We start from the raw sequence: 17,711 nt of genomic DNA, 5'->3' as shown, positions 1-17,711 counted from the left end.
GACCGAAGGGAATGCCACTGCTCGTAAGGGCCACAGTGGGACGCAGAGTTAAGGATTGTCACTATTCCACTAAGCTTCCAAGGTAAAAATAGTATCCTGGTAAATAAGCCTCATCTGTCTACATTTAACGAGGAACTATTCTTATTTTACGCCACAACAATTATTTGACAGCTTTGAATTTTTAAATTTGAATTTGCTCAGCGAGTTACTCTGGCATCGAGTAATGCTGCTCATTAACTATACCCTCGTAGCCGAGCTGCACCAATCACATCGGAGTATCTGATATAGGCGGGCCAGAGACAAGCTGAACTGATGACAACAGTTTGATCTACCAGTTAGCGTCGTTGGTAGCTAAGCGTATGGGGCTCTGGATACGTCACCGTATGCGTGTGTTGTTGTGAGTGGTTGAGGTGTTATCCAATTGCGTGCAGTGAGATTTTCAAATACATGTTTGGCACCATCCTTCTAGATTGGCAACTTTTATTACTCAATGCCAGACCCTTAATCTTTGGGATTTGGGTCTGGATTTCCAGGCTAAACACTAATACCATATGTAATAATATATACAAAGTAAGGTAACACTTTATTTCAAAGGGTGTGACATTGAAGACTGACACTGTCATTATTATGACATAACAGCTGTCATGATCATAAAGGAGTAATTTTGAGTATTCATGACTGTTGTCATTAGGGTGTCATTCGGTGACACTTTTAATGCAAAGTAAGCATTGTCCGAGATGCCTTTATCATGACAGCATCACATTAACAAAGACAACAATATCTGTTTTATGACAGATTGACATTGAACTAGACAGTACAACCTGTCAATGTCTTTGTAATGACAACTATTTAGCTTTATGTGTAAAATTATATTAAACTGTCATTAAGAGGTTGGTTTTTACATTGGCTGTGATGAGAGCATTATTGTTGTTTCATGAATATTTTCCTTGACCTCATGTCAAGTGAAAGAATTTGGCCCTTTTATGAAATTGGATTTCATCATCAAATGCTTATATGACAATGTCATGAATAATATCCTTGACCTTAAGTAAAGTGGAACCATTTGTACATACTGTAGTCATAAACACTCAAAAGGACTACTTTATGTTCATAGATAGATAGATAGATAGATAGATAGATATTTATTGATCACAAAAAATGGAAAATTACGGTGTTACAGCAGCACACGTACATAAGTCACACAACACAGAATATAAATATAAATGAGATACTAGGAAAAAAATAATAATAATAGGAATAAAAAAAATATAAGAACAAATATTTAAATATATACAGAATGGGAAAAAAAATGTGCAACTGCTTAAATAACATGCTAAATGAATGCTAAAAAGTAAATGAACCAATTGTGCAGGTTGCCAATATTATATGTCTAAAAGTCTCATCTGGCACCCAGTGATGACATGTTAAGTTTTATTGCCTGTGGTAGGAATGATTTTATGTAGCGGTCCGTGCAGCATCAAAGCTGTCGGAGCCTCTTAGAGAAGCTGCTCCTCTTTTGGACCAGTGGGGGCTGGAGAGGGTGGTCAGGGTAATCCATGATAGATAACAGTTTGTTCAGTGACCTCCTCTACACCACAGCTTCAAACGTGTCCAGTTTGCAGCCGATGACGGAGCCAGCCTTCCTAATCAGTTTGTTCATTCTGTTTGTGTTGCTGGCTCTGATGCTGCTGCCCCAGCAGATGGCGGAGGAGAACAGAGCGCTGGCCACAACAGACGGGTAGAACATGACAGGTGTCATGTCATAATAATGACAGTGTCATGTCAATCTTTAAATAAAGTGCTACCCAAAGACTAAGACAAACATACTTTATTAGGATTCAAACCGCGAAGTGGTAGAACCCTTGTATATTTGTCTGTTTTAGTTATTAGTTTTTCCCGCGCCGGCTCAAATTCCTGTGAGCTGGAATTAGCTAGAAACATGAAACTTGGGGGAATAACTGGAAATGGTTTACATAGAAATATGAACCCAATCGGCTACATGATGGAGCTGTAATTAAGCCTTCAAAATGCAAACTTTGAAAGGCCACGCCCCCCACACCGTACGTCTGATTGACTTCCAATTTCAACCTTTTTTAAGGTGCCGCTTAATGTGTTCTATAAAAAAGCCTCAAGGACCATTAAGGTCCACCTAGAAAATCTTTCCGACATTTTGAATTTTTTGAAAAACAGATTGTTGAGATCTCCTCCTACACCGTAAAGCATGTCCATATCTCAATTACTTTTCAAGTTATTGACCAATGAACTTTGAAAGGGCCATGGCTCTGGACATAAATGAACACATATCAAAAACCGTAAGGCCAATCATCACAAAACTCACAGGGAATGTTCAGATAAGTGCCCCAGATATACCCAGAAAGTTCTATTTAATAGGGGGCCACTAGGGGGGCGCTACAAGCGCAAGATAGGTGAGTGGCAATACACACATTTTACTATAAATCACATATTCATTTTCCAATCATCACAAATCTCTATGTCCTCATAAGTACCTGAACCACACCCTGAAAGCTTCCTTCAAATTGAACACCACGGGGTGCTATAAATGCAAACAAACTGTAGGCAATATAGAGCAAATCAGGCTTTAAATTACTAAATGGTTGTCCAATTAACACAAAACTTCCAGGAAATGTCTACATGACAACCTCACACACACACTGCAAGTCTTATTCAAAATGACCACTAGGGGGCGTTTAAATGCACAATAACTGGACGTGGAATGACGCAAATAGAGGTTTGAGCTTGGAATCGCAGCTTGTGGCTTTATTAGCAATTGTTTTTGTGTCGGTCTTCTGCTTTTTTCAAATTGCCCTTGAGCTTGACTGAGTTACTTATCACACTGAATTGAAAATTAATGTTTTTGACACATTGGTTGTAGACTTTTTAAACAAAGTCCACTGTTTGGACACTGTTTGTCCAATCGTTACAAAGCGTGCAGGATATGTTTTATATCTATGTTGGACCACATGTGTGAAATTACTTTGAAGTTGCTATTGAGAAAAGGTTTGAACCTGTACACATTACTACACGATACAACGCGATACATCATTTTGCTTATACTTACTTAAGTAAAGGATCTGAATACTTCTTCCACAACTGGTCTTTAGAGACTACCTGTTATGACCACAGCTAGTCATTACATATTTTAATGTTACTTTTGGGCTTTTTTGCCTTTATTGGATAGGACAGCTTAAGACAGGAAAGTGGGAGAGAGAGGTGGATGACATGCAGCAAAGGGCCGTGGGTCGGAACCGAACCCGCACCACTGCAATAGGACTGAGCCTTGATACATGGGGCGCACATTCAACCAGTAGAGCTACCAGGGCGTCATCCCACTTCAAATTTAGAATACTTTTGAATCCATGTGGTCAATTGATGCCGATTGAGCTTTTATCTGTGGCATTTTAAGTCTTCTGAAGTTGCATTATACGCAGACATGAGACCATGTTATTGCAAGTGCTGTACACATTGCATTATACATCTCTTCCTCAAAGCAATACAGCCCTTCATCTATGGTTGTTTTAATTGTGTTTGTCTTTCCTGCCAGATTGAATGTTCAAGTATATCTGAGTACTCAGAGAGGATCATCAAGGCCAACCACCTTGACAGCGGTAAGAGCTGCAGCTGTTCCCCCGGCCTCCATTCTGTTGACACTGTTGACTCTGTTGCACTTCATCTCCAGTGAAGGGAGTGACAGACTAGCTTATAGGCGTGCCAGCAATAGTAAACGAGGAGGAGGGAGGAAAGGCTGGCAGATACACATGAGGAGGAGGAGGAGGAGGAGAAGAGAGGCAGTAATAGGTATCACACCATTTAGGATTTTTCCATACTGCACTAGACCGGCTTATTTGTATTCATCTGCACACACATGCTGCCAACTTGTGAAACTTCAAAGCATGTGTTTAAATCATAACACCTCTGTAACTTTGAAAATGTACTCCCAAGCGACTGATTGTGCATCTACCAAACCATCCGGTCAGCCAATGGTCTCTCTATAAACCTATGAATAGCAAGTACAAGTACAAATAATTGAAGGAGAGTTTACACTATGTTTTCTCTGAGTTTCAGACAGCGAATAAGCAGGAAGCAATCACCAGTTAGAGTAACAGTGTTCGCATGTCATTCTGACAGACACTTTGTATCACCAGGGAAACTCTTGTCTAACTTCTGGCCAAGGCAGAACAAACAAAGCTAAAGGCTGGAAATCCTGAGAGTGTAAAGATTCACTCCTTCATTGTAAACCCCAGCTGGGTTGATTTTCATAAAGACTCCATGGCTGTCAGCTGTCATGCTGTACCAACTTATCTCTGTCTCACACACCAGTTTATTTCTTGCACACAGTAAGAATACTGTCCTATAATAAGAATAATGGCCTTTTTGGCATTACCATTCCTACATTTTAGTGTTTAGGGGGTTTGTAAAGATGCTTTTTTTTCACGAAAAAATATGGCAAAAAATGATTATGACTTAAAATATATGTTGTGTGTTGCAGTGATCACCATCTTTAAAGGCAAGGTGGAAGAGGTCGAGCTTCCTGTTGACAAGGTTGACATCATCATAGCTGAGTGGATGGGCTACTGCCTCTTCTATGAATCCATGCTCAACACTGTCATCTTTGCCAGGGACAAATGGCTGGTAGGTGTGTGTGTGTGTGTGTGTGTGTGTGTGTGTGTGTGTGTGTGTGTGTGTGTGTGTGTGTGTGTGCGCACACATGATATCCAAGTTGATCCGGAAGTATCCTTAGTAACAAATACCCCAGACATAATAATGAAATAATGAATGGATCATGAATGTAATATAATTAGCAAATAATTTAATAATTCTTACAACCCACTACTTGAGTAAATAATTAAAAGATGTATGCTGACATTTATATAACACAGTTCTTTTAAAACAGCAGCCCAAAACAAAGCACTGTTTATTTGCAACCCCGCATCCCATGAATAATTTTTCCAAAGCCCTAAATTGTAAATTGTACAAAACAGCAAACAGGTCTAAAAAGATGTACATTTTGTGAGTATTACTATGGTTTCTGCTTTGCTTTCTTGCCAGTATGGAGCCCATAACTGAAAAGGACTCAACTGTTTCTTATAATTAGGCGTTGTTCTCATTATTGAGATAAGTACGTGATATTTGTCTCATTATTGCAGTGAGGTAATAGGTCCTAATTGGGAGACACTTACCTATAAATGTACTGGCGAGTGCAAAGTTAGTATGACCAAGTGTCAATGGCTGTTATGATCAGCGGGTGAGGTTTTAAGAGAATGGGACTTTTTGCTGATGTTGTAAGATGTAGATGGAGGACTGATGTATAGATGTTTGCGGGGGGGAATGATGAGTAATGGAGGAATGTCGGAGTGTGGCTGGACTGGAGCAGAGCGGAGGTGCGGAGGGTGGTTGGCGAGCAGGCAGGTTGGAAGGCAGACGGCAGGGCAGAGATCCTAGAACACAGGAGAGAAACTTTGAGTGGCAGAGCACAAAAACACATCAATTATAACTTCACTAGCATGGACCGCGCCACAACAATGTTAATGTTAGATAAAGATTTATTGAACATTATGAATGTGCAGATAGCTAAATTGAAGTGGATGTTGTCTCATGGATGGTCTGGGAGGATGTATGATGACCGGGTGGAGGACACTCAGAGTGGGGGTTCTGTCTCGGGAAGCAGTTTTCGCCCAAATAGTTTACAGACCCCAGATGGTACCTTGATGAGACATGAGAGAGGTGTGCAACTGGAAGGGATGAGGGGGATGATGGATAGAAGAAGGAGAGGGACAGGGAGGGTGGGTCAAGCAATCAGACAGACAAGGCTGGCAACGCAGCACGGTATCTATAGGTTTGTCTGGGGATTAGAGATGTGGTTTAGGCGTGGCCGTGCTCCTTAATCTTAGCCGTATTTCAAATATCTAACCTTCATTTCACAAAAAAAAAAGAAACACTTGGAGCTGAAACAAGATGCAGCGATGAGCGGGCAAAGAGCCGTCATGGATATTACTGATGATGATGAGCTAATGAACAGCAGGTGTGTAAGCTGGGAGGGGGGGGGGGGGGGGGGGGGGGGGGGGGGGGGGGGGGGGTGAGCTGATTGCAGACTGGTGTGCAGGTAGACTTGGTCCAGGTTGATGGCAAACCCATAACAATGGCCACATTACTGGAAATATATCAGTTTGAATACACTATAACTTTTTACATCGCTTTCAAGCCAGGGATCAGAGTTTGCTTCCTGGGGAAAAAAAATACTTTCAACCAGGAAACTTCTTTTATTTCATTTTCCTAAACTAAACTAGTTGTGGTGCCTGAACCTAACTGTCCTCTGTCTTTAATGTCTGCTGAAATGACCAGCAGGTCACAGTGCTCTGTACCTGGCTCAAATTCCCCTTTTGTCAGCTAAACTAAACCAGCAATGTCCACTGATACGACCAACAGCTCTCGGAGCTCTGTAGCCGGCTACCAGTAACCTATTGTTGGCTAAACATGACTACAGTGTAAAAATAGAGACTTTTGGGCCGAATTGAGCATCCATTCCATCCGTCTTGCCACCCATCAAAATAAACTTGCAACCCAAGATGGGGATCCTGACCTACTGCTTTATAATACACAGCAAAATCAGTATACTACTAAATACCTATGATACCACAGATAAAACCAGAGATATAAACACACTTTGTTCATCATTTACTCAAAATGCAATAATTATTACATAAACAGAAAAAGCATGCCGGATTGGTGAATATATGTATGTTATATGAATAAGAAGTCTACAATGTTAGCAGGCATGTTAGTTATTAACTACTACTCATAATGTTTTTTATTGTCTTCTGTAATTGAAAACGAATAGTTACAGACTTATACGTCATGAACAGATCTGCTATTCCAGTCTATGCGCAGAGGGAACAATAACACCTCCATAATTCTAACTGGTACTTGGCTGAGGACTGAAATGTCACCGCTGCTGTAATCTATACCTTTTACAATGTGTTGAGGATTAATTGCAGAGTTATTTCCTTGCCTCATTTGTCAAACAGAAACCCGGTGGATTAATGTTTCCTGACCGTGCCTCTCTGTACGTGGTGGCCATAGAGGACAGGCAGTACAAAGACTTCAAAATACATTGTAAGTTCAGTGTGAGTGTATATGTGTGGCTGGGCGTGTGTGTGTTTACCTGAATCTGGACTGTGAAACCACACATACTTGTACTGTACCCACTGCCTAGTTTTGGGTGGTTGTAACCAGGATTATGTCTTCCCATTCAAAGTGAACCATGTTTGTAGAACACCCTTCCCACATCCGCATTGTACTCACACAAGTGTGGGTGTACTCATGCACAACCTTTCAAGCTCTGCAAATGATTTTTTTTTAAAAGCTTTTGCACAGGCATAACACTGGGGGTGGAAATTGATATTACAAGTCAACAAGCCTCTCCATCTCTGTATCATCCCACTCTAAACCTGCTGGGAGGACTGTGGGCGGTGTTTTGCTGCTGGAAACAAAGCATAGGGGACAGTCTGAAGCCAGTGCACAACCTAGATGACAACAGGCACACACCGGGCGGCAACAGGCACACTGAGCGGCTGTAGCTCAGTGGTAAAGCGGTTGCCTGCCAATCGGAAGGTTGGTGGTTCGATCCCCGCCCCTGCAGTCATTGTCGAAGTGTCCTTGGGCAAGACACTGAACCCAGAGCTGCGCATCGGAATGTGAATGTGTGTGAATGTTTATCTGATGAGCAGATGGCACCTTGTACGGCAGCCCCGGCCACAGTGTATGAATGTGTGTGAATGGTGAATGTTTCCTGGAGATGTAAAAGCGCTTTGAGCAGTTGTTAAGACTGGAAAAGCGCTATATAAATACAGCACATTTACATTTACACAAACAGAACAATAGCTTATAGATCTCCTACCCACCCTACCCCATACATCTGGGAAATTATACAACCACAGTCAAATCACAGGCTCACTGCACTGCAAAGCTTTCCAATGATGTCTGGATACCATTATTCTGTATTTGTGAAGTTTACACATAGCCTGACTGAGACGAGTAGTGATACATAGTGCACATATCAACCACAAACTTCTTTTACTCCGGGCTAGATGCCCTTTTGAAGTGGCCTTCTGAAGCACTCCGGCATTCTAAGAGCATCCTGTGGTCATTAGTGCTACTCTGAGTTGCACAAGTTAAGTGCGGCCAAAAGTTAAGTGGGCAAAAACAAATGCAAACACAGTGCACATTACACTTCCCTGCAGGTTTGTGACCTGTTCATTTCCACCAGCTCTCCAACACACTTAAGTGGTTCTTGCCTTTTTGGGCAATGATAGAAATGTTTTCTCACACACAATCTTAAGGAGCTTAATGAATAATGTATGGCATGATTTAGCCAAAGCTGATAGGATTTTCTAGGCAAGAGTGGAGGGTGCATTCAAGGAGGCTCATGTTTATAAATCATCACCAGATACAACAGGACTTTTGTTTGTCAAAAAAAAAATGGTTCTAAATTCAGGAGGTCCAAGTCTGGGGGCGTAAATCAAAGTATTCTGGGAAGCTCTGGGTGTAAGACCTATTGTTTTACGGCAGGAGCCCAACGGTTTGTAACTCCTGTGGCTTCTCCCAGCCTAATAAACTTCATAAAGTGAATCAAAACTTGGAAAGAAGAAAACTATGTCATGTGTTTGCTGTTAACAAAGATTCTCTAAAAAAAACATGCTGGCTGATGCTGTTTTTGCCAGGGTGGGAGAACGTGTATGGCTTCGACATGACCTGTATCCGTAATGTTGCCATGAAAGAACCCCTGGTGGACGTAGTGGACCCTAAACAGGTGGTGACCAACTCCTGCCTCATCAAGGTTAGTAAAATATTGACAATATTCTCTGCTGATGGCAGATGATCAATTCATGCCTTAATAAATCTCTGCTGTTGACCCAATGCAGTCAGGTGAGAGTGTACATTGGTGTATTTAGAAAACCTGTCAACAATGGGATTGGAAAATAAGGGACATGTTCCCTCCTCCCGCCCCGGGCCGTCCCATCAGCCCCACCCCTGTGCCAGCTTATATTAGATAAAGCATGACTTTGACCTTTTCAGCCTTTCATTAATAATGGATGAGCCACCACCCATTTGGTGAGATACTTGCACAATTGTTTAGCCTTTTGAGTTTGAGTTTTGAGTTAAATGGACCTTGGAAATTGTTTTCTAAACATTTACATGACAAAGTTTCATCGTGGCCACCATTTTCTAAAGCTGGATCAAATTTTGCTAGCTGAAAAGAAAAACTGTACCAGAAGTAAATGAGCTGACCATACGTTATGTAATAATGTTATATATATATATACAGTATATTAGCAGTTGACCCATGGAGAATGCTATGTAAGATGGCTATTATAAACTATAATGCAGAGATGCCAGCATGATTACAGTGGTAAAACACACATATATATTTACAACTACTCCGTGATATTGATTGAACATATTGTTCTGCATGACATGCTGTGGCTGCTATGGTTATGACCTTGATGTGCAGCTGATGCCCTGTCTGTGTGGATTAGACTGATCAGGCTGCTGTGCCATGCATGTCATCCCCCCGTCTCGTACACCTGATTGTGCTCCTTGTCTGAGTGACCTTCTTATCGCCGCCATTAATTGGACGGCTCTCTCATCTCTGTCCTGGTAATCAGGCCTTTGATTTCAGTGTTGCTTTTCTTATGTTGCCGATTGTTGATTTGTTGGCATTTTTGATTTCAAGAAAGCCTGAGGGGCTGAAACGTTGTCAGAATAAATAGAGATATGGATATGAAGCCAAACTGTGCAACATTTTTCTTCTAATTTTTCAAGTCTATCTTCAGTGATCAGCACCTCACCACAACCCTTGGTGTGCGCTACTTGTTTTCTATATTATGTGCTGATTGTCAAGCACCCGGTTTTTATTTTCTTTGACATCACAGAGCTTTTCGTTCATAATGCTGTTTTATTACATAAAACCAGCAACGAGATCAGTCACGAGAGCTTAATAAAAGAATCTATGACGCTGATGGGAATGCTGCTTGGGATCTTGTATACAAAATACATAAATTAAACAGAAGCCTTACAACAGTGATTCCCTGTTGACAAGCTTTATTGTTTTCAAATGGATTACTGACCGACCTCATTAAAGTTGTATAGCCACAGAGTAGTACACATAGGACCTTGTGTTATTAAACTGCTGCGTGAAACTTAGCAAGTAAGGGTCATAATAAAATATAATCCTCCAGAAAATAATTAATTTACGATAACAACCCGCATAATAGGGCTCTTAAATGTTTTATTTTGCCTTCAGAATAATTGTAAGGGTTTAAACATTGCAGTGCATTCTATATTACTTAAACTTTAAAATGTGACTTTGAGAAGTGCACTGCATGACCAGAGTAAATATCTGTTGAATGTGTTTATGGGGGCGACAATTTTCTAAAGACAGCAGGGGGGAATCTGACGTTAATACAGCCTTGGTTTGATTGGCGACAAACATGACGCTCTCTTCTAACAAATGTGGCATCTGGCACCAAAGTCAGTGAATAACTAATATGATATCATGAAACAAGATTATCACACCTCTGCCTGCCTTTGATCCCGCTGGGTACCGTGGGTTTTTGTATGAGCTTCACCCCCTCTGTTACTTAGTGATCAAAGCTAACGTGATACGTTGGCGCAGTGCCGTTCACCTGACAGTAAACTAGGATCTGGAAACAACGTGTTCTTCTCTGAACATGGCCTCGTGGGATGATGGGTTATCAGATACCCTGTTAAACTGACTTGAACCAAAGTACATTTACAGATTTTGGGTTTCGAGCACCATGCACAAATAGCTTCTGGAGCCTGAACATAGTTAGAGCTTCATATGACCCATCTTTGTCCTACTTACACAAAGATTACTGGCTTAATATTGATGGTTATTATATTAGCACAGTCCCACTGGAGTCTGTTGACCCTGGATCTGTCTGAAGGTAGAAGTGGTGCTGAATTTCTTGTTGTTTCTTGTTTGTTGGTTTCCTTAATGTATTGCATGATGTGAAATTATAAAAAAAATTCCGGATTATTTTCTGTCAGAACTACAGAGTAAAGGAATAGCCAAGAGTGAAATGAGAAGAACGGTTGCACTCACACATCTGTAACAGACTGTGTATAAAGAGGGACGACGCGTCTCCACTAGCCTGCTGTACCTCCCACTGTACAAAAGTGAAGTGAAGCCCTGCTAGCATTATTATGCCATGTAAACACTGGTATGTACCATAGACTGGCCTGCACCCTAAAGATCGAGCTAACATCACAAGCCGTTTAGCTTATTTTAGACTGGAAGCAGTGGAAATAGCTAGCTTGGGTCTGTCCAAGTCATAAACATCGACCTACCAGCACACATGCATATCTAGTTTGTCTGATGTACAACATTGTTGTTTCATTTTTGTCATCGTTAAGGCAACTAGCTTTTCCCCCATTTTCAGTCTTTGTGCTAAACTAACCAGCTGCTGGCGGTAGCTTCATATTTAACAGAGTGCCATTTTCCAAACTAACTCTACGCAGACTCCCCAAAATCTCAAAGATTTCCATTTAAAAAAGAACAAGATGTGGATAGGGATATGGTTTTCAGAGTTTTGCTTATGTGCTCTGAATATTTTTTCTATTTACTCCCACAGGAGGTGGACATCTACACAGTGAAGACTGAGGACCTCTCATTCACCTCCGCGTTCTGCCTGCAGATCCAAAGGAACGACTACGTCCATGCGCTGGTCACTTACTTCAACATTGAGTTCACCAAGTGTCACAAGAAGACTGGTTTCTCCACCGGTAAGATGGCTAACACAAGGTCTCATACAGCAATCCGTGTGTATAGTGTAAGTGTGAGCTACAATATTATGTATTATAGGGGTGCTAGTGTAAAAAATATGTGAATCTCTTTTTTGATTACCAGTCTCCAAAGCAATAAAACAGCTCTTTTGGTTCCAAATTGGATATGCTGTCGTCCCTTAATGGCTTCAGTGAGCTCTGTGGAGATGAAATTTGCAATGTAAAAGAAGCAGGCCCGCCTGATTTTCAGCAGGGGAACAGAAGTAATAATGTTATGGGCTAAACTTGAAATAAAACAGCCCTTACAACCAATGCAATAAAAAATGGATCTGTTGAATGCGTAAAAGCACGGATGTCTGAACAAGTGGACAAAAAAGTGCTCAATGGAATAGTGTTTAGATTTGTTAATATAATTAGTTAGGTTTAAATGGGTTACCCTCAGCCAGGCTAGTTGTTTCCCCCTGCTTAAGTTTTAATGCTATGCCAAGCTAACTGTCTCCTGTTTGTAGCACACAGGTGTCTGTACATTAAATATGAAACTAGAGCCAGCAGTTAGCTTAAATTAGCACAACGGCTGGTCAATCCAAGGATAAAAACAACAGAACATCACGTAAAACCACTAAACTTGCTTCAATCAATATATCCAATCAAGGTACAAACTTGGAAGTGCTGGTAAGTTAGGGTGAATAGACGTCCCCTGTTTCCAGGGAGAGTCCTCGGTTTTGGTGAGCCTGTCCTCGGCTGGATCTGTTCCCGGACATTTCCCCGGTTTTCACTGTGACAGACCCGAAATTGGGTGAGCCTAGGATCAGATCTTTGGGGGGGGGAGCTCAGCCCCTAATGAGAACAGCTCTAGGTCTAGTGTCCCCGTTTTAAGTTTTACAAAAATAAAAACATGATGAACAGATGAGTACAGTGGAGTATTTCAATTTTTAATTTTTATTTCAATTTTATTTATAGTATCAATAAGGGCTGCAGGATTATGGCCAAAATAATAATCACAATTATTTTGATCAAAATTTTGATCGCGATTATTCTCACGATTATTTGTTGATTTGAACCAAAACAAATTTTATCCTCACGCAGACTATATATAACTACGAGAGAGAGTGTGATGGACGCTACTCACAGAGAGACGGCTAATCATAATAAACTGGTCCAGCATGGGTCGAATACGTTGTGTGTATGAAACGTCTAAATCGTCACTGCGCTGCATTTTTATGAACTATGATATTCTCGCGATGGGTCACATCTCTGATCTAGGTCCAGGTCCAGGTCCAGCAGCTCCGTCTCACATGCTGTTACTCTACCAACTGAAGTTAGTTGCTTTCAATAACTTCTTCTGTGTTCTTCGCCGTGGCGGCCGCGATAGCTGATATACCGAGGAAACACTGGTACAAATACAGGTTTGCCCCTCATACTTAACAATATCCAGCTGTGTTAATAAAAAAAAAACTGTTGACAAATGTCAGAAGTGTGGACCGGCAGCTACCGAGAGTAGAGGAGAGATTCAACACAGGCACGGCTTTACAGACAAAACGGGTAATGTAACGCAAAATTAAACCATATCCATACAAACAGCATTGCAGCAGATGCGAGGACATTAGCACCGGTGCGTCCTAGAGGAGCTAACAGCTAACAGCTAACAGACGCTACTAGCACTGACTAGCACTGGTCACTGCTGTTGTCTGAAAAACAACAGACGGGACAAAATGTTGCGTTTACGGGTAAACTGGTAAACCTTGAGACTGACGTGTAACCAACTGCTATCTGTTGAGTATTCCTCCCGTTACTCTGTCCTCTGTGTCTGTCTCCATCTAGATACTAAGCTGCGTGGTGCAGGAACAACTGATTGGCTCAGGATCAGACGGTACGAGCGGTAGATGGGCTGTAAAAATCCCGGAGCGTTCTATTAAATGACTCTTTAAAAAAAACAATCGCTCGATCACGCAAATTTGATCGTGGGAGGTCTAAATCGTAATCACGATTAAAATTCGATTAATTGTGAAGCCCTAGTATCAATTCATAACAAGAGTTATCTCGAGACACTTTACAGATAGAGCAGGTCTAGACCCCACTCCAGAATTTACAAGAACCCAACCGCTCTAGTAGTTTCCTCCAGAGCAAGCAACAGTGCAACAGTGGCAAGGAAAAACTCCCTTATGGGAAGAAACCTCGGACAGACCCAGGCTCTTGGTAGGCGGTGTCTGACAACTCGTTGGGGTTAGAATGAAGAGTGGCAATAACAGTCCCAAAACAAATAGTAGTTTGAAGTAGTTCTTTGTAGTAGTTCATGGCATAGGCATCATGGCAAAGGCATATTGGGAAGAACTTAGACCACAAGAAAAGGCACAATATTTCGAGAACTCACAGTTTATTGGCAGTGCAAATCCCTACGTGTTGGCTCTCTCTTCTTGTATCCATGACGACCCGGTGATTCTTCCTTTAGTTGCATATCCCGATATAGTTAGTCAGCTACATGCTTTTCTCGCCGAGCCAATACACCTTAAATCCTACAAAGGTTTGGAGGCCTATAACCAGATGGTACCTAGGTGGATGAGTGAAGGAGACGCAGTACCAAGTCATTAACGACTGTTGTGTTGTGAACGCCAAAGTAAGTAATGCATAACATCGTTAATCAACCTAACCTTAACTGTGTGACTCTCAATCGTTTTTCACTACCTGAGTGAATTTGAGCTTTGCCAACCACAGGCGCCTCCTTTCCTCTGATAACGTCTGGCTTTCCTCTCCCTGGTTTTTAATAACTTTTGAAAGTTGATATTATTCCGAATGTTTTTTCCCGGTCCGACCTATTGGTACTACCTAAAACAGTACCTCCAATATGGCGACGTTGCATTGTGAAAACCCTCTATGGACATTAGGTTGTGAGTTGTGGTGGTTCACAGCACTTTACACACTACTGCAAGGGAGGAAAAATGAAAGAACAAGGGAGGACATGGATGGATTTGTTTCATATGAACTGGAACTAAATGTCACTTCATTGAGCAGACAGAAAACATCCACAGGAAAACATTTTATGTGGAACCAAATGTTCCAAGGAGCCTGAAATCATGAGCATCAGGTGGACAGCTTCACTAGGCACTTCAGTATTAATGTAGTGGAGTCAAACGGGAGTAACAGGCTACAACTCCCTAGGTTACACTGTGGCCCTCTACTAATACATAACAAGAGCATTCCCTTCTAATGGGGTCTGAGTTAAGACTTTAAAGGCATCTTTCACAACAGTAAACATTATTGTCACTTTACATTGGAGCAGTTCATGATCAAAACAGTCTTGGATTGGAGTGAGCGGATGATGTTTGTGTCAAAATCTGTGTGTGACTGACCTCTAGTGGTAGTGGTAAATACTATACATACAAATGGGGACGTGGAGCAGACCGTCTAAGTGTGAACGTTGGTTTGAACAATGGATCTGTCATCCATCTGGTACTGATAATCTTATATATCAAAGGATGGCATCACCTGGACCTAGTACCTTTTCCATAAAGAGAACTGTACCTATAGTATATACCTATACTGTCAAATCATTTCCTAACTTAAGCTTTCTCTGCCCTACCCACTTCCCCTCTATTGATTTTCTCTAAGTTTGTTTGTCAAGCAAGTTTTTCCATGTCAGACTCTTGTCAAAACTTTAAGACACAGATCAAAAACGTACACACAGCGGAGAGAGCCAAAGTGTGCAACTGATTCCTCAAACGACACACACATCAGCCAAGGAGGAAAAATGGCAAACAGGGGTCAAAGATTGCAATTCATGCAAGTCAATAGAAATGCCATCTCATCTACTAAATTTGCTAGCTTGTCAGTACGTTTATTGAATTCTGCCCAAAGAACATGGAGAGCCCCGCCTTTGCAGCAGCCAGGATGATTGGCAAGCCCTTTCTTCTCTGGACTCACAAAGAGCTCGTCCTGCTGGCAGAAATTCAATTTAAGGGCTACTGACCTTTTAAGTCTCTGTGATGGTCCGGGCACTGTGCATGCTGTCACCTATTTTAGGGTTGGAGTGTCAGATTGTATCAGTCTGCGTTCCCATGCACACACACACACATAAGGTTGCACAATAAATACAAAGAGACGAAAGAGGATTGTCACATGCAACACTGGAGAGGTCAAGAACGCGGTCATGCATTTTACTCCAGCGCTGTTATCTAGAAGTCAATTTGAGCTACCTGCTCTCTTTGCACCATTGCATCACAACAAGTAGGACTTGTTTCTATGTCTCTGCTGCTCTTCCCTTTGTACAGATTGGGTTTATTCTCATGCCTGCCAATCACGTCAGGTAGAAAGAAGACTGTATTACTGCCTCTGGTAGCCCCATGATGACAACCTGTCCAGGCTGTCTCTCTGCCTTCTGCCCGGTGTTGGCTGGCATAGACATCCGGTCCTCGGTGATACTGAAGAGGGTCACCTGGGTAGACAACTGAAAGAATGCATCATTGACCAGAGAATGACTATTTACTGCTGTCTTGTATCTCAGAAGTTTAATACTTTGTTCGTACAACTTTCTTATCAGGAATCGGTTGTAACTGATGGTTTTCTTGGGAAGTAATAAATAATTTAATAATGCTTTACAAGTCAGTTATAAGTGATTAATATGGAAATTTATTCACTTAAGTTGCCAGATTGGGGATGAATCCCATAAGGAAATACTCATGGGTTTCTCACATTCTATAAGCGAGAAGTTGTTAAAGCTCCCATATAATGCTCATTTTCAGGTTCATAATTGTATTTTGAGGTTCTACCAGAATAGGTTTACATGGTTTCATTTTCAAAAAATACCATATGTTTGTGGTACTGCACATTGCTGCAGATCCTGTTTTCCCTCTGTGTGTTTAGGTCTCTGTTTTAGCTCCAGAGTGAGACATCACACTTCTATACTATCTAAACTATACCAAAGCCGTGCAGATTTTGAACAGCTCACCCAGAGACTAAAGGCAGAGGACATTCAAAAACCGGATCTCACTCAAAACATAATGGATACTTTTTTTTCCCCAAGTTTGCATGTGTGTGGAAGCACCAGAGACACAAAATAACACCCCAAATCCCAGAAAATGTGTTTTTTTTTTATAATATGGGCACTTTAATGTGAAGTCAATAATTAAGCATTGATCCTATCTGCGGTTAGTAATATAAATGCTACAGTTGTGATTATCTGCAGCCGTTAGTATAACAGTCGCTGTGGGCTAAACACCAGCCAAAGGGTTTTTTCACAACCTGGCAACCAGTACATCTATAAAGCATCAATAAATGATTTATTAGCCATTACTAAAGTCATTAGTTACAACTTCCTTCATAAATCCTTTATAAAGGCAGCTTATAGGATTTAAATGGCTGTGTTGTATGTGTGTGTGTGTGTGTGTGTGTATATGTGTGTGTGTGTCCCAGCACCGGATGCTCAGTACACCCACTGGAAGCAGACCGTGTTTTACCTGGAAGATTACCTGACGGTGCGGAGAGGAGAGGAGATCGTCGGCAGCATCGACATGAAGCCTAATGAGAAAAACATTGTGAGTATTGTACAATGTGTTGTTTGTATTGTGTAGTATTTGGAATAATAACACCAATGATATCTGCCATGAAGGGATGTACTACATGTGAAATCATTTTAGTATATAAGGGGTTGATGCATGGACTGTGTAAGCGATGTTACATATGTACATATATGATGACCTATGTTAGGCGATAGGACAGTTAAAAATATCACGTCAAAAACACAGATGATTGACAGCTGGGATTGCCTTGCGATTGGTCAGGCGGTTGCATGGGCGGGACTTTGACACCGTCGCTCCACATTTACAGTGGGTACGGAAAGTATTCAGACCCCTTTAAATTTTTCACTCTTTGTTTCATTGCAGCCTTTTTCCAAA

The 17,711-nt window shown here is 41.4% G+C and overlaps 1 protein-coding gene across 1 annotated transcript in view; it reads left to right on the top strand.

The window, feature by feature from the left end:
- LOC117948643 (protein arginine N-methyltransferase 8-B) overlaps positions 1–17,711 on the top strand; it is a 31,758-nt gene that overhangs the window by 12,082 nt on the left and 1,965 nt on the right. The window contains exons 4-9 of the mRNA XM_034878414.1: positions 3,563–3,626; positions 4,508–4,650; positions 7,044–7,131; positions 8,739–8,854; positions 11,673–11,823; positions 17,230–17,351. Coding sequence (XP_034734305.1) covers positions 3,563–3,626; positions 4,508–4,650; positions 7,044–7,131; positions 8,739–8,854; positions 11,673–11,823; positions 17,230–17,351 — 684 coding nt within the window. The remainder of the gene's footprint in view (positions 1–3,562; positions 3,627–4,507; positions 4,651–7,043; positions 7,132–8,738; positions 8,855–11,672; positions 11,824–17,229; positions 17,352–17,711) is intronic.

Source organism: Etheostoma cragini, chromosome 8 (genome assembly GCF_013103735.1).
Source record: "Etheostoma cragini isolate CJK2018 chromosome 8, CSU_Ecrag_1.0, whole genome shotgun sequence".
Classification (NCBI taxonomy): Eukaryota; Metazoa; Chordata; class Actinopteri; order Perciformes; family Percidae; genus Etheostoma; species Etheostoma cragini.
This window is presented reverse-complemented; position numbering and strand designations above follow the sequence as displayed.